General features: G+C 38.6%; 2 protein-coding genes and 1 long non-coding RNA gene across 11 annotated transcripts in view; 1 reads left to right on the top strand and 2 right to left on the bottom strand.

Moving 5' to 3' along the window:
- Nucleotides 1–1777: 1777 nt before the first annotated feature.
- Nucleotides 1778–6620, bottom strand: LOC112986424 (uncharacterized). Of its 2 annotated transcripts, none has more exons than XR_010390419.1 (3): nt 6322–6620; nt 5462–5539; nt 1778–3531 (listed from the first exon to the last, which is right to left on the bottom strand). It is a non-coding gene; the product is annotated as an uncharacterized LOC112986424 (long non-coding RNA). The 2 variants fall into 2 exon arrangements; XR_010390418.1 differs by lacking the exon at nt 6322–6620 and adding an exon at nt 5669–5808.
- TRIM59 (tripartite motif containing 59) lies at nt 6606–16399 on the top strand. Its single transcript, XM_026105709.2, has 2 exons — nt 6606–6746; nt 12926–16399. The coding sequence occupies exon 2, from the start codon at nt 12929–12931 to the stop codon at nt 14150–14152; it is 1224 nt and encodes a 407-aa protein (XP_025961494.1). The 5' UTR covers nt 6606–6746; nt 12926–12928; the 3' UTR covers nt 14153–16399.
- Nucleotides 16400–18964: 2565 nt separating this feature from the next.
- SMC4 (structural maintenance of chromosomes 4) overlaps nt 18965–22456 on the bottom strand; it is a 46018-nt gene continuing 42526 nt past the window's right edge. For all 8 annotated transcript variants that reach the window (XM_064516559.1, XM_064516567.1, XM_064516560.1 and 5 more), the window contains 2 exons: nt 21727–21910; nt 18965–19458 (listed from right to left, as the gene is read on the bottom strand). In XM_064516559.1, the coding sequence (XP_064372629.1) occupies nt 19270–19458; nt 21727–21910 (373 nt within the window). In that variant the 3' untranslated portion in view covers nt 18965–19269. The remainder of the gene's footprint in view (nt 19459–21726; nt 21911–22456) is intronic.

Below are 22456 nucleotides of genomic sequence, written 5' to 3'. Positions count from 1 at the left end.
ACCCAAAGGGCTTGTTTGTCTAAAATGTTGCATTTACTCTAAGCATATTGGTTATTCTTATATGTTTTTGCTACAAACCTTGACTTAGTTACATCTTTATGGTGACTATATGGTATTTTCATGATCCAAGTGCTATGAATTTGCATTTTGCCACATAATAACCTTCTATAAACATTATATATATTACATATATATGTGCGTAAACAAAGAAACAGAGATTTTTAGTGGGGGAGGGGGTGAACCATTCGTGTCATGTTCCAGATTACTTAGTTGTGTGTTCAGACTCAAATGGTATCTATGATACTCCCAGTCTGTTTATATTCATAGGGGTTTGGGATGCCTACTAGTTACTTATGTTCACAACTGCTTTGTGCTTGTTATGATTTTCATATTTGACCTGATTTAGATTGCAGAAACATCCTTTAGCAGGTTAATACTGCACCAGCACTGCTTCTGCTAAGTGCTCCTTAGTTTTTTTGTTTTCTTGTCTTTTGTTTTTTTTTTTTTTTAAAAAAGACTGTTTTCAGGGTAGTTCTGACACTAAAGCATTGCAGATTGCCAGTGGTGTAGAACACTAACCCACTTTCTTGTCCAGTTTACCAGTTTATCAAATGTAGGGTTCTGCTAAAACATACTACTCATTCCCAAAATTTAATTACAAAAATTGGCCACTCTGCAGTTAATGTTTGCTAGCAACAGAACATCCAAATCATTGTAATTTCTTCCACAAATTAGACAGAAGAGCAGGATAAATTTTTGGATGTAAAGATTAGTATATCTGGCTTAATATTATTTTATTGTGTTTAAATAAGTTTAAGATGACATCTCTTTAATAGAAAGAATGGACTACTGATCTGTCCATGAATACACATACTGTGTATCAAGGTTCATCTCTTTGGCTTTTTAATGAAATGTGCTGTCATCGCCTTCATGCAGCATGTCAGTGGGATGGCTCAGTAATGACTGATGTGGGATAATCATCCAGCTAATACATCGCTCGCTGATCTACCTGAAAATAGACTATATTCTGGGTTAGTTTTCAACTAGTTCCTTGATCAGACTACATAGCGGCTTGCGCACAAGGGCCAGTGCAAGGAAAGGAAATGGATGGGACCACCTTTTTGATAGGTGTAGACTAGCATAATACAGGTGTGAAACTGCTAGATGAGTTAAAAGTGGAGGCAGGTGGTAAGGCACATAATTCACAAGTCAGTCAAAGAGTCTGCAGATACAAGGGTATGTAGGAGGCTGCCTCTGGTACCGTTATAAGCCAAGGTAAGTACAAATGGGAGGGATCTGTCTACCTTTAATTAAGGATAAGGTCATGGAATTTTTACCAAGCAACTTTTAAAATCTGGTGACTCCAACAAAACAGTCTTCCTTGTTTTAAAGGATGAGACAGTAAGGTGGTAGAAACTTAAGGGGGGAATTTCCCCAGTTTATCCCAAAATACTATAAAACTAACAAGGTAAGATGAATCGATTGTATGCATCTACTGATACATAGCAAAGTAGGAAAACAATAAGCAGCACTAGCTCTGGATTGCTTGTATGTTATTGCAGGCAAAGCATGATAAAAAAAAAAAAAAAAAAATTCCTTGCACTTGCAGTCTTATACCATCCTCTTTGACCTGTTCCTGAGAATAGTTAGGGCATGTGAAATAAACCAAATGAACGCTGTTAGGAACATTTCTCCTTTGAGACATATGGAACAATCTGATGGAATATATAATGAAGCAGCACAGCTTGAGAACAAAATACACCATGTTTGGACTATAAAAGAAAAACAGAACACTTTATTTATTTGCAAAACAAATACATAAAATACACTCTTAATCCTACTGTAACATTACCAATATGCAGACCTGCCTCAGTAGGGAAATAAAGCCAGAATAAGAAGTCAGTGATGTTTTAATCTTAATTAACTGTTTTAGGTCCTACAAATCTAAGACCTAAACTCAACTGGTTATTTGAAGACCCATGTCCCTTATTCTAAGACTAACCTTAAGCAACTTAACCAAGTATTTGGACATGCTTTTTTTTCTCATTTTGCTGCTGCACCTCTTCTGAAAAGGATATTACCTTCCTTTGAAGACATTTTAAGTCCTGTTCTCAGGTAAGGAAGGCCCTAATGTTTCTTCTAACCATTTACTTTAAGAATTTGATTTATCATAACATCTTAAGTCTCCCCCATGGCAAAGCAAGAATTTTGCTCAAATTTTAATTTATACGGCTTGCTTGATAAATCTTTTATTATCTAGTGTCCGTATAGTTGACTTGAGCAGGCTTCATGGGGCAACGTAGTTGGCATCTCCAGGAAGAGAAAAGGTCTTCCCTGTGTCAGTTAGCCTTTTCCTTCATTAATGGGAATTTCTCTCTACTTCAGATTCATTCTTTACTTCTTCGAAGGCTGTTCCATTTTGGGGTAAGTTTTCTTATGTATGATAAGGATACTGTGACATTTGGGCTTGCATCTCTGCCTGTTTGGAAGAGACACTTTCCTCTGTTTGGAGGTCTGTTTCCTTGTGGATGAAGTTGACACCTTCCTCCATTTGGAGTTCAATTTCTTCTTGCTTGAAGGGGGGACGTTCTTCTGTCTTGAGTTCAATTTCCCCCTGGATGAAGGGACTGCTTGCAGCCATGGGTAGTAGTCTGGTCTCTTGTTGCAGTGAGGAAGGAAAGCAGTGCGCCTTGCTACTGACATCTCCCTCAGGTGTGGGGCATGAGCTTGTCTGTTGCTGCTTGACCCTGCTCTGGCAGAGGGCCACAGCAGGTTCGACCTGTGCCAAGGCAGCGCAGCTCCAGCCGGTCGCAGTGGCTGCTAGGGCAAAAGCAATGACACAGAAGAAGACGCTTGAGCCAAAGACTGAGGAGAGGCCCAAAGGCTGCAGCTCCTGCTTGGTGCGGAGGTTGCGCCTTGTCAGTGTCAAGAGGCAGGAGCTTGTGACCACTGCAATGGCAGCAAACAGGGCAGCTAAGCCATGCAGCAGGGGGGCGGCTACCCTGCCCTGCGGCAGCCCCAGGAAGTCGAGCAGCAAGGCGCTGCAGCTGCTGAGGATGGCTAGCAGGCAGCAGAGAGCTAGCAGGTTCAGGAGGTTGAGTCCTGCATAGCCCAGGAGGAGGGAGTGAGATGAGAGGTGTCTGGGATTAAGGGCCCAGGCAACCCCTAGCACGAACTGGACTGTCGCACCTCGGACCACAACCCAGCTAGGATAGGCCCCAGCTGTGCACATCATTCCAAGGGATAAACACTGGGCTACAGCTGCTGCCAAGCTGCCCCTTCGCCTTCTGCCTTTCAAGGAGGTGAGGCTGTGCAAATCCTTCTGGCCCATCGCAGAGCTTGTTGCTGCTTCCATGGAGCTGTGCTGCAGACAGGCAGGGCAAGGGAAATGTCACCAGCTGCTGGGCCCCAAGGCTGGGCTCCTCCCTCCTAAGTCCATGGGCAGCTGCACCTTGGCTAGGCAGAGCTGGGAGACCCCTGGAAGTGGACTGGGGCGGGGGCCTTGCTGGGCTTCCACATCCAGTGAAAGCGCTGTGTTTGAAAAAGGAGAGAAGCAATTAGCCCTGCTGAGCCTGATACCAGTGTGCTGTGCCCTGAGAGAAAAACAAAACTATATCCCAAGTAATACTGTAATCCAGGGATCTGTATCAGGCCTACTCAAACAAATACTGTCCAGAATACTCAAGCTACCAGTTAAAAGGTCAAATTATATATGACATTTTTGTTAGAAATCATGTAAGTAGATGCATGTCACTAAAATATTTTCCTATGTTTTTTCCCCTCTGTCACTGAGAGAAGAAAAAATCGGGTCTGTTTGTAATCCCTCCTTGTTCCCTGCCAATCTCAAAACCAAAGATAAGAACAATTGTATCAACCTAATTTTTATGGTGACTGTGTTGAGAGCTAGCATACACAGTGACAAGATCATAATGAATCTGCATTAGAAACCGTAATTAGATTTACATAGGAAAAGTAATCTGTAGCCAACAGAATTGTAACAAAAAATAGAAACAACACCATTAAAACAGTTGAAAAATGTATATTTCTTAAGAAAACACTTTTGTGCTAGTTGCATTTAGATAACAGCATCTTTACTACTACAAGAGGAACTACAATTATAGGAAGTGCTATTTCAACCTGCTAAGATGAAAAAAGTAAACATAGTGTACAAAAAAATTTAAACTGTTACATATTCAAAGCTAAAGTGGTGTAACTGACATCAAAAGTAGTATGGTTTAAAAAGACTAGTACTGCCAAAATAATAAGACAGCTTTGCAATTACCTTTATAGATCTATTCCTTACATGAGGGATTATGTTAAGGATTTACTGAAGCTCTGTTTATTACCAAAAGTAGGTTAATCGTGTGTATTTTTAAGTCGTTTATTTCCTTGGCAGGCTTCTGAATGAAAATACATTATTATTGTCTATTTCCCATGTTATTGATACTGATTCATATTTATTCATAGATTTCTGTCTTTATAATACATAACAGAGCAAGTCACAGTAGTAATCAAAAGTTTACTTTAAATGTACTTCAAAGTGATAGTGATCAAAAATCTTGGCTATCCGACGATCAGCCAGTGGCCTACATAAAATAAGTGGTTACAGTGCAATTCCCATTAGGCAATTGCCTGTATTACAAAAATCATTACACATTTATTGACAGTCTGACTGTAGATCAAAAACTGAATAAGCTTCAAAAGGTAATATACTTATTCACTTGCAGGGGAGATCTGTTCAGAGTTTAGTCGTTTAGAGGTAGAGCTAATCCATTGCATATGAAAGTAAAACATTTTGGTTATAATTAATTCACACAAAAAGACCAATTATAGCTGTATATGTATTATAAACTGTCTAACAAACTTTTATGGTTAATTCACTATAGCATGAAATTTTATTATTCCAAACATGAGTCCAGATGTTTCCCAGATATTTATATAAGGTTGTCTAAATGCTAGTTTTAAGACATGTTGAGGTAACTTGAATGATGATGTGTTACAGTTTACATTACAATATTAAATGGATTTCATTATTTCTTTTTCAAATTTATTGTAAAAGGAATATCTGAGATAACTTTGCAGTTTGTGTAGTTCAATTAATACAGAATAATCTGAAATATGTGAAAATTCTACACAACACTGTACTTTGACAGAGGTTGAGATTTTCAAGCATAACAGATGTAACCCATTATCAGTAAGAACAATCCTAATCTGTTCACTTTCTATTACTTTCACTCTCTGTTTCTGCTCAGCAAGAAGAGGTGCTCTGTAGCCTTCATTATAACCACCCAGTTTTGAAGTATTTTGTACGACAGTAATAGTTTTGCTTCTCTTAAAAACCTTAACTATCTTCAGTAACCAAGCTAGGTAAATAAGCCTAAATTGAAACTTTATTTGAACATTATTAATTGAACATTAATAACTGAATAATTGAACGTAATAATTGAACATTATTACTTACTTTTTTTGAACTTCTGTGATTAGTAACTGACAGAAGGTCTGTTTCTGCTCCCACTGAAGTAGATGTCAAAAGTCTTGCCTGCAAATTAAATGCAAAGTCTGAAAATCCATTCATGGATTAATTCCTGTGTTATTTTAAAGGTTAAGTATTGTCTATATTTGCATAATTGTCAATATTTTATTTAATTTTACTACTTTAAATGTGTACCTTTGCAGAGGATTTGTATCAGAAGGCTATATAACATAGTAGCTGTACGAAATGAACCCCTTTGACAGCATTATCGTCAGTTCCAGAAACTCACTCTGATGGTTGTCCCACCTTAAGTTGTGGAGGCTAAATAAATCTGTGCTCTTACATATTCAAATTACAATACACATTCTCGACCAACTACAGATCATTCATTTCAAAATAGTCAGACCTTATTGGCAAAAGACTCTGTCCTGCTCCTACTTACATCACTAAGTGAATAGTGGCAACATTCAATCTGTCTAACCTTTATCCAGGGAAGCTGCCTTCTGAGTGTTCTTGATGTCTGTTTTCTTCTGCTTGTCTGTTTACAGTAAAAGAATGGAGTAACCGACTTACTGTTCATCTATGACTACCTTTACCAGTGCTAGCCATAAACAGGATGTTAAGTGTTTTATGTCACCCCTCTTTTAGCCTGGGTCTCATTACCTGCTGAGACCTGCCTTCGATGTTCATTATGAACAAGACCCGTTTATTCGCTGTAAAGGGCTACTGTTGGATTTATTTTATCTAACTCTGTATCACTTGGCTATTTTTGCAAAGCAGCTTGTGTGAAAGACACCAGGAAAAGCAGAGCCGCCAGCCCTCGGAAGCATCGCGGCTGGGAGGCGTACCTGCCGGGCCCGGGGAAGGCGGCTTTTCCCCGCTTCTTGCGAGCCGAGGAGGCCGCTTCTGGTGCCCTCGGGGCTCGGTGGGGAGCTCCGGGACCGTGTGCGAGCGGGGGGGTGCCACCCCGACCGCAGGGGCAGCTTTTCCGAGCGGGGGCGCGGACCTAGCGCGCTCGCGCAGCGGCCGGCGCCTCACAGCGGGGTAACGCCGGCCGCAGGCAGCCGTTAACGGTCGCCGGCCGCACGCGCCGATTTGAAATCGGCGGCGGCGCGCGCCCAGCCCCGCCCGCCGCCCGTTGACTTTCGAACGCAGCGGCCGGCGGCGGTTGGCGGCGGCCGTTGGATCCGGCGCATGCGCGGCGCTGTGGAGAGCGCCGCGGCGTTGCGGGGCGGCGGCGACCGGCTCTGCTCCGCTCGGCGCTGCGGGCCCGGTGAGTGAGCGAGCGCTGCTGGGGGGCGGCGGCTCTGCCCCGGTGCCCCGGGGAGCTTCGCCTTCCTCGCAGCGGGCGCGGCGGGGGGACGCTCCGCGGTAGCGGCGGTGAGGTGCTGGGGGGCTGCCGGGGCGAGCCGGCCCCGGGGCGGGACGCCTCCCGCTTTCGCTCCTAACTCGGTGCTCGTGGCGGGCGCCTCCTCGGTGCTACCGCGATGCCGGTTACGCGGCGGGGCGCGGGGCGAGCTGGGCGCAGCGGGCCGGAGCGTGGGCGTCGGCGCGGTAAGTCAGGTTGTACCTGCGGCCCCTTCCCTCCTGCCCCTGCCCGCGGAGCTCACTTGTGGGCAGCGTTCGGGTTTGATGCCGTGTTAAGTCATTTAGAGCTTTTACTCATAGCGTCACACTTCGCACTCGCACAACGCTGCGTGTCAAAAGGTGTTTTAGAAGTTCCTGGCCTGATGTCACAGCCCTGATGCGCGTAATCGATGCTTCTGCCTTCCAGCAGCATGTCTGAAGTTAAATCACTTTTGAAGCAGAGGAGCCTGTGAAACAATCTCTTCCCTTCTTCTGGGCAGTTTTCTCTAATCTTGTAATTTCCTCGGTTGGAGGTGCCCGCGTCGGCCGATGGGCAGTTGTGTTCAGAGAGGCGGTGTGTTGCTTTCCTTGCGTTAGCTCTCCCGGGCCGTCTGACCCTCCAAATTGCTGGGCGGGCTGGCACGAAGCGCTCGCTACAGGTGCCAGCAGCAATAATATATGCCTAGGAGAAACCTGTGTCCTTGGGTGATGCTCAGGTGTCACATAGCTGAAAGCTTACTTCATGTTCTTCATTTGCATTGCTATCTTTGTAACCTTCGCAGATTTGCTGCTGTTACTGTTTAGCGCTTATTCTGGCTGTTAATACAGATGCAATTCCTGTCACTGCTTGTAAACTCGTCTTCAGGATGCCCAATAATTTGGAGTTGTTTTTGTGCTGAAAATAGCGGCAGTTGAGAAACTCATTCTGACCTTCCTATTTGGAGGATACGTTATGTGTCGGAGAGCAGGGAGGTGCTGGCATGGTTATCTTTTGTGCTGATTTCAGTCTGTCAGAGGTGAAAGAGGGACTCAAACAGGTAGGTGACAGGTAAAGGTGTTTGTGTGCCTCGTGATAGCTCCATTATGTAATACAAAAAGGCAAATGGCAAATGAATAGTCAAGACCAGAAGCTTTGGCGGAGTGCAGGAGATTAGGGATGGAAAGTGAGTCAGTGAAGGAAAGTAAGTATGGATTGGACCGAGCAGTATAGCTTTTTTTGAAAGCAGTAACTTGTGCAAGTTTGTAGCAGCAGACAAGGAGCCAGTGGAACGATATAAAGAGGGAAACTGTCTGATCAGCTTGACAAACTAGATAGACTTTTTATCTGTATTCATCTCTCTTCATTTCGTAAAAAATGCAGTGTAAAAGTCTGGGATGATTTACAGTAGCTGTGGTAGGAATGGGGACTGGTGATGAAATGTGACTGTTAAGATAGAAGAAATCAAGACTGGAACATTCCTGACTGAGAATCACTGTGACCTGAGTGTGGGACCTTTGTGGCACGGAGTAAGTGGTCCAGCTGAAATGGACTTGAAAATAGGATTTTAAATTATTGTTTCTAATTTTCGGTGCCTGGTATCTTGTTACAGCTGTCATAACTAACAGCTGTGTAGGAGAGTCCCTTCGCTTTGGTGAACTGGCAAAGGCTGGAGCTGCAGCGCAGCCACTTTTTTGAGAGTAAGCTCTGTCACCCTTTACCGTGAAGGTGACCCGTAAATGCAAAACGCCGTGCAAATGTCATTTAGTCTCTTGTTTTTCACAACACTAACTTGGGCTTCTGTGCTAGTGGTACAGGAGGACTTTCATGGGCCACTGTGGTACAGAGAGGCAATATTTAAGTGGGATTAGGTATTGAAACATAAAAGGATCAAAGTCAAATGATTTAAGAGTAAAAATAGAGCATCTTTCAAGAGAAAACAGATGTCATCTTTTGTGATAGTCAATCAAAAAAATGTAACAGTTGAGGTTTAGATTATGGTAAACTGTCAGTAAATGCCAAATTCACTTTTTAATATCCTCCAGTGTAGAATGGTGGTGTATTACCTTGTTACAGCTGGCTTTTGTAATGAAGCTGTTAGATATTTATTTACCTAAAAACATGCATACCGTGTATTCCAGTTACAATTGTTTCTAAACAAGTTAGCATAATTAGCTAGGTGAGTAACGGCTGGACTCTAGGTGTGTACGCAGTGTTATTGACGAATACACTACGTAACTTTGATCTGCTTAAATTATTTTTTTAAAATTCAGACTTGTGAAATGTGTACAAAGAAGAAAAACTGATTGATTTTGAAACATTGAAATTATTTTTGCGGCGGAAGGCATATGTACATGATATATTACATGTTTTCATCTAGTCTACAATATCGCTATGTAGAAGAGGATAAAATCATAGCCAAGTAGTAGGCCTTCTGTTGCTAAAATATTTCTGAAACCCATTACATTTTTGAAATACCTTCTAATTTGTAATTTTCTTATGCTTAAAAAGCTCTGTTGAGGAGTGGGAGGTTTTGTGATTTTTTTTTTTCTTTTTTCTTTTTTTTCTTTCTCTCTACCAAAGTTGTCTGGAATATCTGAGGAAAAATACCTGCTCTGTGCAGGAAAGCAGTCTACCAACTTCCTACTACATTTTTTTTCCCTGGAAAATGTACTTGTGTTCTTTTTTTCCCCTGTTTTCTTCACTCTGATGTTATGGTCTTCTCCTGTCTTTTTTGCTTGGTGCTTTTTGTGTCTCTGTTTCTGATCATTTACTACTAATTTATTTCCACCATTGCTCATGCATGGAATATTTCCTCTGCTGCGCTACTAAAGCGGGATGAAATTGGATGTAGGTATTTCCACCTTTTGCTTCCCTGGTGTTTCTGGAGGGCACAAGCGCTGAGCACAGGTTATTGTCTGGAGTGAAGTGCAGGGTTCGTTGCAGGGTACGTATAGCAAGGATCAACACTAGTAATCTGAATAACGTTTTGAAATATACGAATAAACGGACAGCAAAGGAATGACATCTGATTTCTTCTGGGACCCACTCCGAGGCCCCTCCGGCCCTGCAGGGTTGGAGACGGGGGTGCCCGGCACCGGCCGCTGCGCTCGGGGGCCAGTGGTCTCTGGAAACAAGAGCTACGGCCTCGGTGACTGCGGTGCTAGTTGTTCAGGGCCGTTCGAGAGCAGGCAACTGCTGTCACTTTCAAATTTCTTAGTTGCCTGGGAAACAGAGCAGTCTGTTTCTGTGGAAATGGGAATTTGACTCTCTTTGGCTAGCGGCTGTGAGGATCTTGGGTTATGAAACAGTCCTGACGCTGCACGCAGGCCGCTAGGTTGGCCATGCTTGTTACTGTGCGAACTCGAGCAGGCTTGCAGCAAGATGCATGTATCTGCTGCTGGTAGATACTGTTAGATTAAAAGCTGTTTTCTTTAAGGAAGTTAAAGATGATTCATAATAGTGCTAAGATAAATTTTGTAAGTTTGCTCTTCGTTTCCTATGATAGCAAGCAGCTACTTTGCAGTTTAACCGATTCTTTTGAAGATTAATTTTATCTTGTCCCTTGTGTAACTCAAGTGATCTAAACCTTTATCCTTTAAAAAGAAAGTGTCTCTCTTTTAACAGTTTGTTTGAAGAGAACTACTGCCTTAGATTTAGCAGAAAAGTGCATCAAAAGCTAGATTTAGGGAAAAACAGATTTTAAACATAAGGAATTTTTTGAACTATATTCATCCTATATATACATATATATATATATAGTTATGAGAAAAAATGAATGAGGGTGTTTACTAAGGGTTGATTTTTCTAACTATGAGCAAAAACTTAACAAATCTCAGTTGAGTGAAGGTGGCGTTCCTGAGACACACCAACTTGAAATATATATATTTTTTAACTTTTACACCTATTTACTGTGGGAATGCATTGAATTTTCAAATAATTATTTAGCTAGAGAGTGGAGTAAATTTGTTGTTAACGATGTTGGTTTTATTGTTGATGCGTTACTTCTGTTTCAGTGCCTGGAACACATCCCTTACGAATATGAAACTAGTAACATAAACCGAAACAACTACTTTTGCCACAGTGACTGATTAGGAAAGCTAGAAAATAAAGGGCTGTGGCTCCCCTAGTACAAAGAGAAATATTTCGTTGTCTTTAGTAAGAACAATATGTTACCTAAGTAGATTTAGTGTCAAACTGTTGTGAAAATCTTTTGCTAAATGACTGCTAGTAATTGATACTAATTCTCTGTAGCTAGGAGAATACACCATTTGGTCAGCTATAGCTGCTAACACTATCATTCATGTTTTAAAGAGTAGATTTAAGAATGGTGTCCCTTTTTAGTAGGTTATTTTCTTCTGACTTTTATCAAGGTCTGTTTGTAAAGTAGAGTTCAAATAAGTGAACTAATGCTTTAGCTTAATTAACTAAAAAAAGTTACCTAAAATACATTGGATAGATTTTTTGTTTTTTTAATTAATCAAAATCTGTTTTGAATTTAAAATTGACTTATTGAAAAAAAAAGTAATAGATAATACTTCTTTGAGTTGAACTTGATGTTTCGGGTAATGATGACCTTCAACTATTAGACAATTTTTATCATTCTCTTAATCACAGTTTAAAAGAAGTATAATCAGACTTTCATAGTTGAACACTTTCACTTTGGTGTATACTAAACTATCTGAATAAAGGGAGATAAACATGCTTATATCTGTACAACCAGGGTAAGCTTCTCTGTTAACAACTGGCTTAACTCTCAAAGAACCTGAGTCTAAGAATTTAGCTTCTGATTTCCATCAGTTTAGCTCTGTGACTTCTGCAGGAGACGTACTGCTTATTTATTGTAAATTGTTCAGTTGGTAGTGCCAAATTTAATCCTTACTGGTTTTCATGATTCCAAATTCGATTTAAGGTTTTATTTGTAAAGGAAGGTGTAATTAATGATTAAATTATTTTTAAACAAATTAATTTAAAATAAAGCAAATCTTACTAATCTTGATGTCAATGAGCAATGATAAATCAATGCAAAAATATGTTATTGTATTTAAAAAGATTAGGAGGGCACATTTGAATAAAATAGCCTCCTTAAATATAGCTCATAGCCAGTTACTTTCCTGACTGAATAAAATAAGCCATCAAAGGTTGAAATTCAATAGCATATGGTGCAGCTGCTTGTTATCGCTCTGAGATTTAGGGTTAGACCCTAAGTAGGGAGTCTTTGATAGGTATCAATACTTGGACCATTTCTTTTTGCAGGATAGCTAAGTCTAAATGTTTGATCTAGAATTTACAAAAGGGACAGGACAGTGTGTCACAGAGGTAATGAAAGTTAGAACTACTTTCCTTATTTTTTTTACAAAAAAACCCCAGAATGATAATTTATTATGAAAGCTGACATTAATGTTGTTGTTTGTGACTTTACAGTGTGATTTCACTGAATTGGCAAAGAAATATAATGAAATATTAGAAAGGATGAAAAACGAAAGCTAGTTTTTTAATTTTGTGGTTAGAGTAACCCAGGAGTTAAAAGGAGTAACACTACAAGTCTAATTACTGTTAGTAGTGCCGTAATTAAGGATCAGTAAATTAGACACTCTTGTTTGTGCCAGAAGCTATAGGTAGCTTTTAGTAGATTTGACTGCTTAATACTCTGATGACCATTTATATTACAAAAGTAATATTTGAGAAAAGTTAAGAAAATAATCTGTTAATGTAGTTATTACTCTGTTCTTATGGGGGGAAAAGCTACTCATAGTGGGAGAGAATTTTCCTAATTCTTAGGTTATTTAGAAACTTTAGCTGTGACTTTTGTTATTCTCTGCTACTGGTTCTCACTGTAAAAAAAGAAAAAAATCTCAGATCGCTTCTTTTTCCACCTTTTAAAGTAGGAGCTGGAAATGGGAGAATAGTATCTAGTCACTTACATACAGATGATAATTTGATCAAAACTTTAAACCATTGCCCCCCCACCCCCTCTTTCCCCTGCAGTCAGAATACTAATTTGAGTTAGGTTACTTGTTGCTGGATTTCATGTTGAGGTGCTTAGGTCAATAAAACAATTCTAAACTAGTTGATTTGTAGAAACAAATTAAATTGTATTTGCTTTTTGTTTTTGTTTTCTTTTGTAGGACATGCATCACTTTGAGGAAGAATTGACATGTTCCATTTGCTATAGTATATTTGAAGATCCACGTGTTCTGCCTTGTTCCCATACGTTTTGTAGAAACTGTCTGGAAGGTGTTATTCAGCTGTCAAGCAACTTTTCCATTTGGAGACCACTGAGAGTTCCCCTGAAGTGTCCTAACTGTAGGAGTATTGTTGAAATTCCTGCATCTGGTACCGAGTCGTTGCCTATCAACTTCGCACTAAAAGCCATTATTGAAAAATACCGACAGGAGGATCAGCCTGATGTCGCAACCTGTAGTGAACATTATAGACAACCACTGAATGTTTACTGTCTTTTGGATAGAAAACTGGTGTGTGGTCACTGTCTTACGATAGGAAAACATAACGGCCATCCAATAGATGACCTTCAAAGTGCCTATGTAAAAGAAAAACAGACTTCTGGAAAAATTCTTGAGCAGCTAACAGATAAACACTGGAGTGATGTATGTTTGCTTATTGAAAAGTTGAAGGAACAGAAATCCCAGTGCGAAAACATTGTTCAGGATGATAAAAAAGTAGTACTACAGTATTTTAAGAAACTTAATGATACATTGGAGCATAAAAAACAAGCGTTGCTGACTGCGCTGGATGAAATTAACAAACGCATTTTGGAAGAATATGACCCTCTGATTGAAAAGTTGAAACAAATAAGGGAAGAGCAGCTTGAATTAATGTCACTGAACACATCTATTCAAAAAGAAGAGTCCCCACTTATTTTTCTTGAGAAGGTTGATGATGTGCATCAACGTATAAAAGCTTTGAAACAGAAGCAGCTACCGGCTGTTAAACCTGTCGAGGTTTACCCAAGGGTAGGGCACCTGTTGAAGGATGTGTGGTCTAAAACTGAAATTGGTCAGATCAACAAGATCCTTACTCCAAAAATAAAACTGATTCCAAAAAGGAAGTTATGCAGCAAAAGCAGTGAAAAGGAAAGAGGAAAATCTAAAGAATTCTTTCAGGCTATAAATCCTCTAACAGTCGCGCTCCTTTTTGTAATAATAGTGATAACTCTGCTTTCAGTTCACAAACCGATATCATCAATTGTAAATGAAATTACTCCCACTTGTATTTCAGAATGCCTGCGGTTTGTTTATGAAGATTTCTGCACCCATTTGCAGACTGTAGTGGATGTGCTGTGCCATGTGTTTAATTTACTGATGGAATTCTTAGGGAGAATTGCTTATTTTTGAATAATGCAAATAATTGGATTAGAAGTTAGTGTAGGAATCCCCATTATATCCTTTTTAAGTTTCTGCTTAAAAGCTGTGTTGTTTATTAAAACTGCACATTTTTCTTTTTCCATAGCCCTCCTTTTTCTGTTTTGTTTAGATTTTCCTTTCATCTAGGTAGAATACCTGGAAAATTTAACTCTTAGCTGAATGAGAAGATTTACAATGAAGAGGCTTGCTCTTCTGCTTGTTCTGATATGATAGGTTGGTAGATAACAAATAATTGATTTTCTATTTGTTTAAACTGGAAGCTAGTCAAAAATAATGTCTGTGTAAGAAAGCTATAAGCAACTTATAATTTGTAACCTAGAAGGGTTTGTTAAAACTCTTCAGACATTTACTATGCTTTTTTGTTCCCCCTTTGGTAACATAGTTTAAGTAGTTTTGTAATAAAAGCACTACAACATTAAAAGAAAGTAAAAAAACCGCCCAAACTCAAAACAGGCTAGTCCGAGAAGAATCAGTCAGTCCCTAATTCTGGTGTACATAAAGCTCGTATTTTGTATTTTACTGACCTCTCTCTAAATGTATTTTAATTGATATATCTGTGGTCTTTTAATCATGTATTAGTTGACCTGGGTTTCATTTTGTTGATTCCTGGTTACTAGTGGATGATATGATTTTTTTTTTTTTTTTTTTTTTTTTTAATCTGTGTCTAATAGTCTTGTGTCTTTCAAGTAGTTATCACCAGTTTTCAGATCAGTGTCTAGAATACTTCTGGTAAAATACTGAATACAATTTTTAATTTCAAGTGTGTACAAATTATATATTATGTAGTCTAGCAGGAAGTTCTTACTGCTTACTAAAATGAGCCCTGACTTTTTGCTATTATCATTTAATATGTAGTGAAAATAGATACGTATTGTAAAAAATAGCAAAACTCTCATTGAAATCAGTGGTATAAGGATGTCAAATGTTGTTAAGAACCCATAAAATAACTTGAAAATGAATGTAAATTTATTTTCAGCTTTTCATCACAAATAATGGAGATAGTTACCTTGATATAGAACAAAAATGATGACATTTTATTCTATAATCAAATATTTTTTAATGCGGTTGGTTTCTTTTGATGAGATACTCCAGTCTGAACTGGGCTCAGTAGCAAAAACTCCCAGTGAAAGTAATTTTTGACCTTCAGTTGTTAATAAGCTGATTACATTATGTACTGGGATATCCTTTAAGTGCTGCAATTAGAATATCAGAACACAGATGAGCTTCCAGTTAATTCACTAATGACTTTATAAAAACCAAAAATGAGTATTTACCATGTCTAATTGTTTGATTTGTTAAAAATGAAAAGATGTATATTCTGGTATAGCAACGTTCCTTGGCTGTTGAATATTTTTAAATAATAAAAGTTGTTTAAATAGAGATTGAATTCTGAGGCTAGCCTGTAGCTGCTTGACATTTAAAAAAGCCTTTGGAAACAGAACATGCCCCTTCCTACTTGCAGACACTAACGGGGGTCCTGTAAGATACCAGTTGCTGCCGTGGACTAAAGTGAGAGCTGAGCGCAAGATTAATCCTCAAGTTTGATGCCGATATATCAATTTAAGCCTAAAATACAGATTCTGAGAATATTGGCATTTTTATATTGATAAAGCATTAATTAAACCTAGCCAAACAAATACTGTCTACCACTATTCTGTGCAGCTTGGTGGTTTTATTATTTCTGTTGGAATGAAATGTATGAAGAAGCAATGCTTGAGAGGAGTGGGCTTTGCCTATTTATTAGGAACTGTTTCTGTAACCTGTACTAAGTTTCCTATAATCTGTTAGTTACAAAGGCAAATCCCATTAATTGCAAAGGTTGAGTTTTGAAATAGTATTTAGGTATATCCTGGGACTTTCAAATGCTCTCATTAATTTCCAAATAAAATTTTGGAATTTGGCCCTCTAGGGATTTTTTTTTTTTTTTTTAAGGCCCTGCTGGATGGTTATTATTTGGCATGTAAGTCTCGAAACCTGGTGCTAAGTGTATATCCACTACCATGTGAGGCTTCTTTTTTGACCTATTTTCTCATCTTTTATGTTATTTTTCCTGACAGTTAGAATCTTACATGTAGTTTATAACTCAATTTTATTTTTCCAGACAGTATGAATTTATAAAATACCTTTACCACTGATTAAAACATTCAGTATTTGTACTTATCAATGTATGATATATTTTAATAAATTTGTATACAAATAAAATGTATTCTTACATTAGGCGTAGTGCACTTGATTTCCTTACTGTACAGAACCCTCCCTGTGATCCGAAGTAGAGCTGAAATACTGGGCTGAACGGGCTAGACAGGAGCAGCAAGTGTCACTAAAGGAAGAACGCTGTGCGGAAATGCTGTGTCTGCTCAATTTTCTCCAAGTTACACGATTTTCTGTCACGTGAACTTCAGGAAGATTCCAAACTATAATTTGGTCAAGTTGGATTTCATGTTGCCTGTCACAGGCTTGCTTTACTTATTTTTCCATCTGTAATGGTGAATTGATGTGGCTTTGTGCAGTTTCTGATGCGGTTTGGTCTGCATTACTGTTTGTGTCCTGCTGCAGAGCCGCAGTACCCATCACGCTACAAGGAAGCGACGCCTGCAACGTGAGCAACGGAGCTTCAAGTAAGACTTACGTTAAGACTTTGTGTTACTAGTTCAAGCTTCTTTGGGAGTTGGCTTGTGGCGAGATGCAGGTGACTGAGGTGCCCTGAACCCTGTGCGGAACTGGTGGCTAAACATTAGAGTATTTAGCTGTAGCATGGTAGTAGTTTAGCTGAGTGTTTGATGCACAAGATAGAGGCTAATGACTGCACCAGAGTAAATACCAGTGTTTGGTTAAGCTGGTTCGGTTACTGTTGGACTGCTGCTGTCCTCCAGTGTAGAGTAGCCTGATCCCCTACATAAATCCTGGCTCTTGGAAACTGTACTTCTCAGAGTAGTTATTAGCCTGAGAGGTGAATTGCTCTTCAGCAAAATTTCTAAGACATCTTCTCAGTCAAAGCTCAGAAGCAGCTTATTTTCCTTACCTGTCATCCGCTTCCCAGTGACCATGTTTGTCCTCAGCTTGCCTCTGCGATGTTCTTCTCTGGTTCTCCAGCTGGTTTATTAATTATTCCTTCAGCGTTCTTTAGAAGAGCTTCCGCTTTGTACTGTACCTTTTTGTTCTTGGCTAATCTTACCCATAAATTTATTCTGAAGCTGTACTTCAAGATTTTATAATTTCATTTTAATATGGGAAGACCAAAACTATACATGGCCCTGAAGTTTGAACTTACACTGTGGCAGAGAAATGCTTTGCATTTTTTTGTCTTTTCTAATATTATGCTCTTCTGTTTGACACTGAGCTTGGGTGTTCTGAGGAGTAATAATTTAGATTGTGTACCTACAGTTCACTTTGTCTATTCATTTGCACTTATTTAATGTAATCTTGATGTTTTAAGACTACATTGAAAGCACATTTCAGCTTTTTTCCCCGAATTCATAGCAAATTATTTACAGTATGCCTCCCCATTTCTTTTCCAAATCAGCTCTATGTTGATGATCATGTCTTTGATATTAGGTACGTGAAGGTATGACGTGGAGAATACAGATGCTGCTGTTCTCAGAACTGCATGTTCTTAGCTGTCATTGTGTATGTTTGCAGGCAGCAGAGGAGAGGACAGAGCGCTACAACACAGCCCTTCTGGACGTGCTGAGCCTTTCTCTGGTTTTGGGTGCAGTCATACACTATTTGACCAGATATATATATCACCAGTTTAAGACTGACAACAGAAACAGGATAAACTATTTGAAGTTTTGTAAAGTCTGTTTAGTATAAAAATAGTAAGAAATAGAAATGGAAACAAATTCTAATAGCACAGAAGAGAATGAGCTATCATTCAAAACCGTTCTTACTAACCCTTTCTATTAATGGCCCTCTTATAAAAAGCAGCATATAAATTTTTTGTGTGATTTTTGTTTTTTTGAAGCATAACATTAATAGAGAAAGATCTGACTCGTGTGAGAAACAGTTGGATGACTCCTGAGGACTAGCATAACAGAAGTGAAATTAAGTATCAGGTAAGATAGGGAAAAAAAATTATCAGAGGAGATATTAATGTGATAGAGGTATGAAAAATGCCATCCAAAGGTATGAGAGACTTCTAGCTAAGTGATCAGTATTAATGCCAGAATACAAGATGCTTGTGTGAACTCTGGAGTTATACACACAAACTCCAGTTACTGAAGTACAAAAAAGACCGAATTGAAAGCAAAACATGTAAAGTGAGCTGTTGATAGGGAAATGGAGAACTTCATATAAGAGCTAGGTAGGCAACAGGAATAAGGAATAACTTTACATATTCTTACCTCTTCCATGATAACAATTTAGCCCTTAGGGAAATGATGGTAAAAATAAGCAGATGATAGTTACTGGGGAATTAATAAGCTGTAAGTGTACACCATGGCCACAGTCTGAGAGTACAGCTTTTTGGGTCTAGTAAAAGAAAGGGAATGTTGTTTTATGTAACTACAGGAAGAGAAAGGTAGGCAAATAACAAAGGAGAAGAGCTTTTGCAGCTGAATCAGTTCATTACAAAATGGGTAGAAATATCTGTTTTGATTCTTGTATCGTAAAACACTACTTATGACAAGAGTTGGAAATCCAAGTACTTTCCAGTTTTGCATCCTTGTAATATCAAACGTTAATTATTTTGTATGCTGACTTCGCTTTCTGGAACTCAAGTGTTTTGATATTTAAATAATGACACTGATAGCATTTAAAAACAATTTTCTTTCTTTAATATATATATATATATATAGTAAAAAACAGACAAAGCTACATGCAGAACCCAAGTATTGGCATGAAGCCTTGCAATGGAATATTAAAATGCAGGTAGATACATAATTTGAAAAATAGCTCTTTTTTAATCAGTTCATGTAATTAAGATCTATATGGACTCTAATGGATTTTATTCAGAGGCTAGTTTTATTAACAAGCTCAAATAGAAGTCTCATAGAACTCAATCTCAAAACACAAAAATAGATTAGAAAAAAGGTAAACAGCAGCAATAAGAATGTAAATATACAGTGGAAAAAGTTTTAATTCCTCTTCTATTTTTGAGCTATACTATACCCAACAGCGCCAAGTTCAGCTAGTCCTTTAGATGCAATAACTTTTGGGTTTGTTGCCACACTTTTTGTTGTATTGTGAGTCTTATAAATTCCAATTAATCTGTCTGCAATCTCAAACATGTTGTTTCGCAGTGAGATGATGATAAATTGTGCATTTTTTGTTTGCTCCTGAAACAAAAGTTATTTGTATTAGTTCACAGTATTTCAAAAAGGTATGTGCTTATATGATTCTCTGTATTCAGATCTTAGGAAGTATGGATACATAAATAGTTCTTTTCAATATACAGGGTATATATATACACAAATCAGTATATATAAAAATCTGCAAGTGCTAATCACTCAGAATTCCTATTGTCTGTAATCAGTGCTTGCACAGCATAAGCGTAGCTTGGCTCTCACCATGAAGCACTGCAAGTAACTTATGCCTAAGTTTGTTTGTTTGGTGGTTTTTCTTCACAACCTATTCAAGCAAATTCAATTAAATATATACAGATATAAGACTTACTGAAGATAGCTTATATTATTTAAGTTACCAGAATTAATTTACAAGGGTTACTTTAAGAATGAAAAGGAAACTAAACCTATTTCCATGCCCTGAGAGCAGGGGAAAGGAAGTCCTTTGTTAAAAGGACAAGCCTTGAAGAATGCTAGTTCTATGACCCTGCGGCAGAATGATCAGAGATAACAAAACATCTAACTTTGGTGGTGCTTTAAAAATAAAACAAGCAGCATGTTATTCTTAGGAATCCAGCAATAACAGTGTAAGTTCACAAATGTTCTGAACCCCATTGGGCTCTTAGGATCATTAAGCAAGGGGAACAATGAACATGTACAGCTCTTTTGGCTCTATTCTTTGTTCACGTGGTATCTGCATAGCTGCTTCAGGAGCTACAACTATTGCTGTGGCAAACTAGGACCTGATAGCTTGTCAAGTCAGGCTACAGAAAGGGAGGAAAAATGTAACTGGAAAAAGGAGAGAGAGAGATAATCTTAACTAGCAAAAAGAAAAGGTAGAGCTTCTCAGGGGGAGAGGGCTGCTGCTGCCGCCACACTGCAGGTACCCAGTAAGGGCTGAATGCTAATTGAATAGGAGTGGAAGGTTAGGCAAAATCCAGTGCACAGCATACAACACGGCATGGGGAGCATCTATCCCTGTTCAGAGATCTCTTAATATCAAAAAAAAAATTGTACTGAGGTGAACGGAGTTGGTCATGTAGGTCACTGAGCTGTAATGGTGATGGAGCAACCCATGTAACATGTATGCAGTGCTGGGCAATCTGACGCCAGGCCCTATATCTGTATTTAACAGAGCAGCTGTAATCCCTTGAGGGAACATAAAAAGCAACACAACGTGCACACTTGCTGTATCTTTATACATAGTCTCATGAGGCCAAAATGCTTCAGGCAACATGCAAGCAAAAATGGCTGAAAGATCAATTACCATCTTTTCTCCTAACATCGTACTAACTTCAAAATATGGGTAAGGCTATATGCTAAGCTATACTTTGCATTTTGTAAAATAAGAGCTAAACTATACTAAATTTCAAATTTAAGTGTTAGTCTACACTGAAGTTAAAATTAAACTCTGCTCTAGCAAATCACATCTGACCTGTGGGACCCACCTTTGTGAAAATAAAGACATTGTGAAAGCAAAGTTTAAAATGATAGTTGCAGACAGATTTCTTTGAAGTGTTTCTCTAACGTTAAATAGCTAATCATGATCTTAAGCACTTGTAGAGTGTTCTCAAAACTGCTGATTTTCGGTTATTCCCTGGATAACTCTGAAAACTTTAAATTAACAGTCAGAACTTTAGCAACATAAATGGTTGCTTGACTTAAATACAGTGGCAACAGAATTTTAAGGGCCTGAAAGAAAAAAAACACTAATAAAGACACAGATTGAAGCAGCCTACCCCGGAAGCCTGAGGGAAACGGCTCACATTCAAGTGGAAGTGTAAAGTCAAGGAACCTTGGCTGTGTGTCAGGAATGAAACTGTCAGCTTGGATACACGAACACAGTAATAGCTAAATGCCATATCTCAGCTGACTATAACTGATGAATTTAGTGAAAGTGTTTCTACATTTTAAAGAGGAAGCAGTAGCAGTAAGACTATGTTGAAATGTGGCACCTTTGACGAACTTTTTGTTCCGAGACATCTTTTAAAACTTTTCAGTCTGGGCTCAGAAAGAGAAACTAATAAATCCTCTATTAATTGCCTCAGTTCAGGAAAGAATCAAACCTAGCAGTTGGGAGGGGGGGAAGCTACAATTCTAACAGCTGTCTAGAAGTCATCATCTTCATTTAATTTTCTGAGAATACTATATTATTCCAAATTTTAAAATCTGTCTGCAATTATGTTATCACTTTGTCTCTTCTGGCAGAGGAGAAAATATCTTAGAAAATTTAGACTACAGTGGTTACCATTAAATACTTACATATATGTAGAATGCTACAATAGATACATTTTTGAAGTCAAGAGCTGCATCTATCTCATCCATAAAATAAAGCGGAGTTGGCTTGTAATGGTGAAGAGCGAAAACTAGAGCCAGTGAACTAAGAGTCTTCTCTCCTCCTGATAAGTTAAATATCTTCTTCCAACTTTTCTTTGGAGGCCGAACACTGAAAGAGTTTAGAGTTATAAATTATTTCTGTTCATAATTAAAGTAAATCTGTTGCAATGAAAAGTTAGTCATGACAGAGGAGGGAATTCTTGAAAGACACAGACATGTAAAGAAGTTAAAACAACAACCATGGTTGTGCTGCTTGTTACCTTTAGTCCTCAACAGCTGAGAGGCAGTGAGCTAAACTGTATTATTTCTGTTTGCTGTGGAGTAACTCCACTGGTACGCACGTAGCTCTGTGATCAGCTAATGTTTGAGTGTCTGAACTCAAACTACTGTAATACTCAGCTATTCCTTGTAGGAGCTGTAACACTGAAGAACTACTATTTAATTATCTTTCAAGAGCGCTATCCTACTCATATGTAATGAATATAATAAATTAGGATCACTCAGACAAATAGAACAATCTCCAGTTACCAAAATGATAGACAGGATTCCCTAGGCAGAATGAAATAACTTGGTTTATCAATGCTGGGAATTAAGAAAACCTGAGAAATTACTTCAAAGTTAAAACTTTCTAACTGCTGTTATTTGTCTTAACAAG

Source organism: Dromaius novaehollandiae, chromosome 9, assembly GCF_036370855.1.
Source record: "Dromaius novaehollandiae isolate bDroNov1 chromosome 9, bDroNov1.hap1, whole genome shotgun sequence".
Taxonomy (NCBI): Eukaryota; Metazoa; Chordata; class Aves; order Casuariiformes; family Dromaiidae; genus Dromaius; species Dromaius novaehollandiae.
The sequence above is the reverse complement of the archived record's forward strand: the minus strand, read 5'-3'. Positions and strand labels throughout refer to the sequence as shown.

Coding starts and splice junctions, on each gene's coding strand:
- TRIM59 (XM_026105709.2), top strand. CDS start 12,929: ATGCATCACTTTGAGGAAGAATTGACATGTTCCATTTGCTATAGTATA.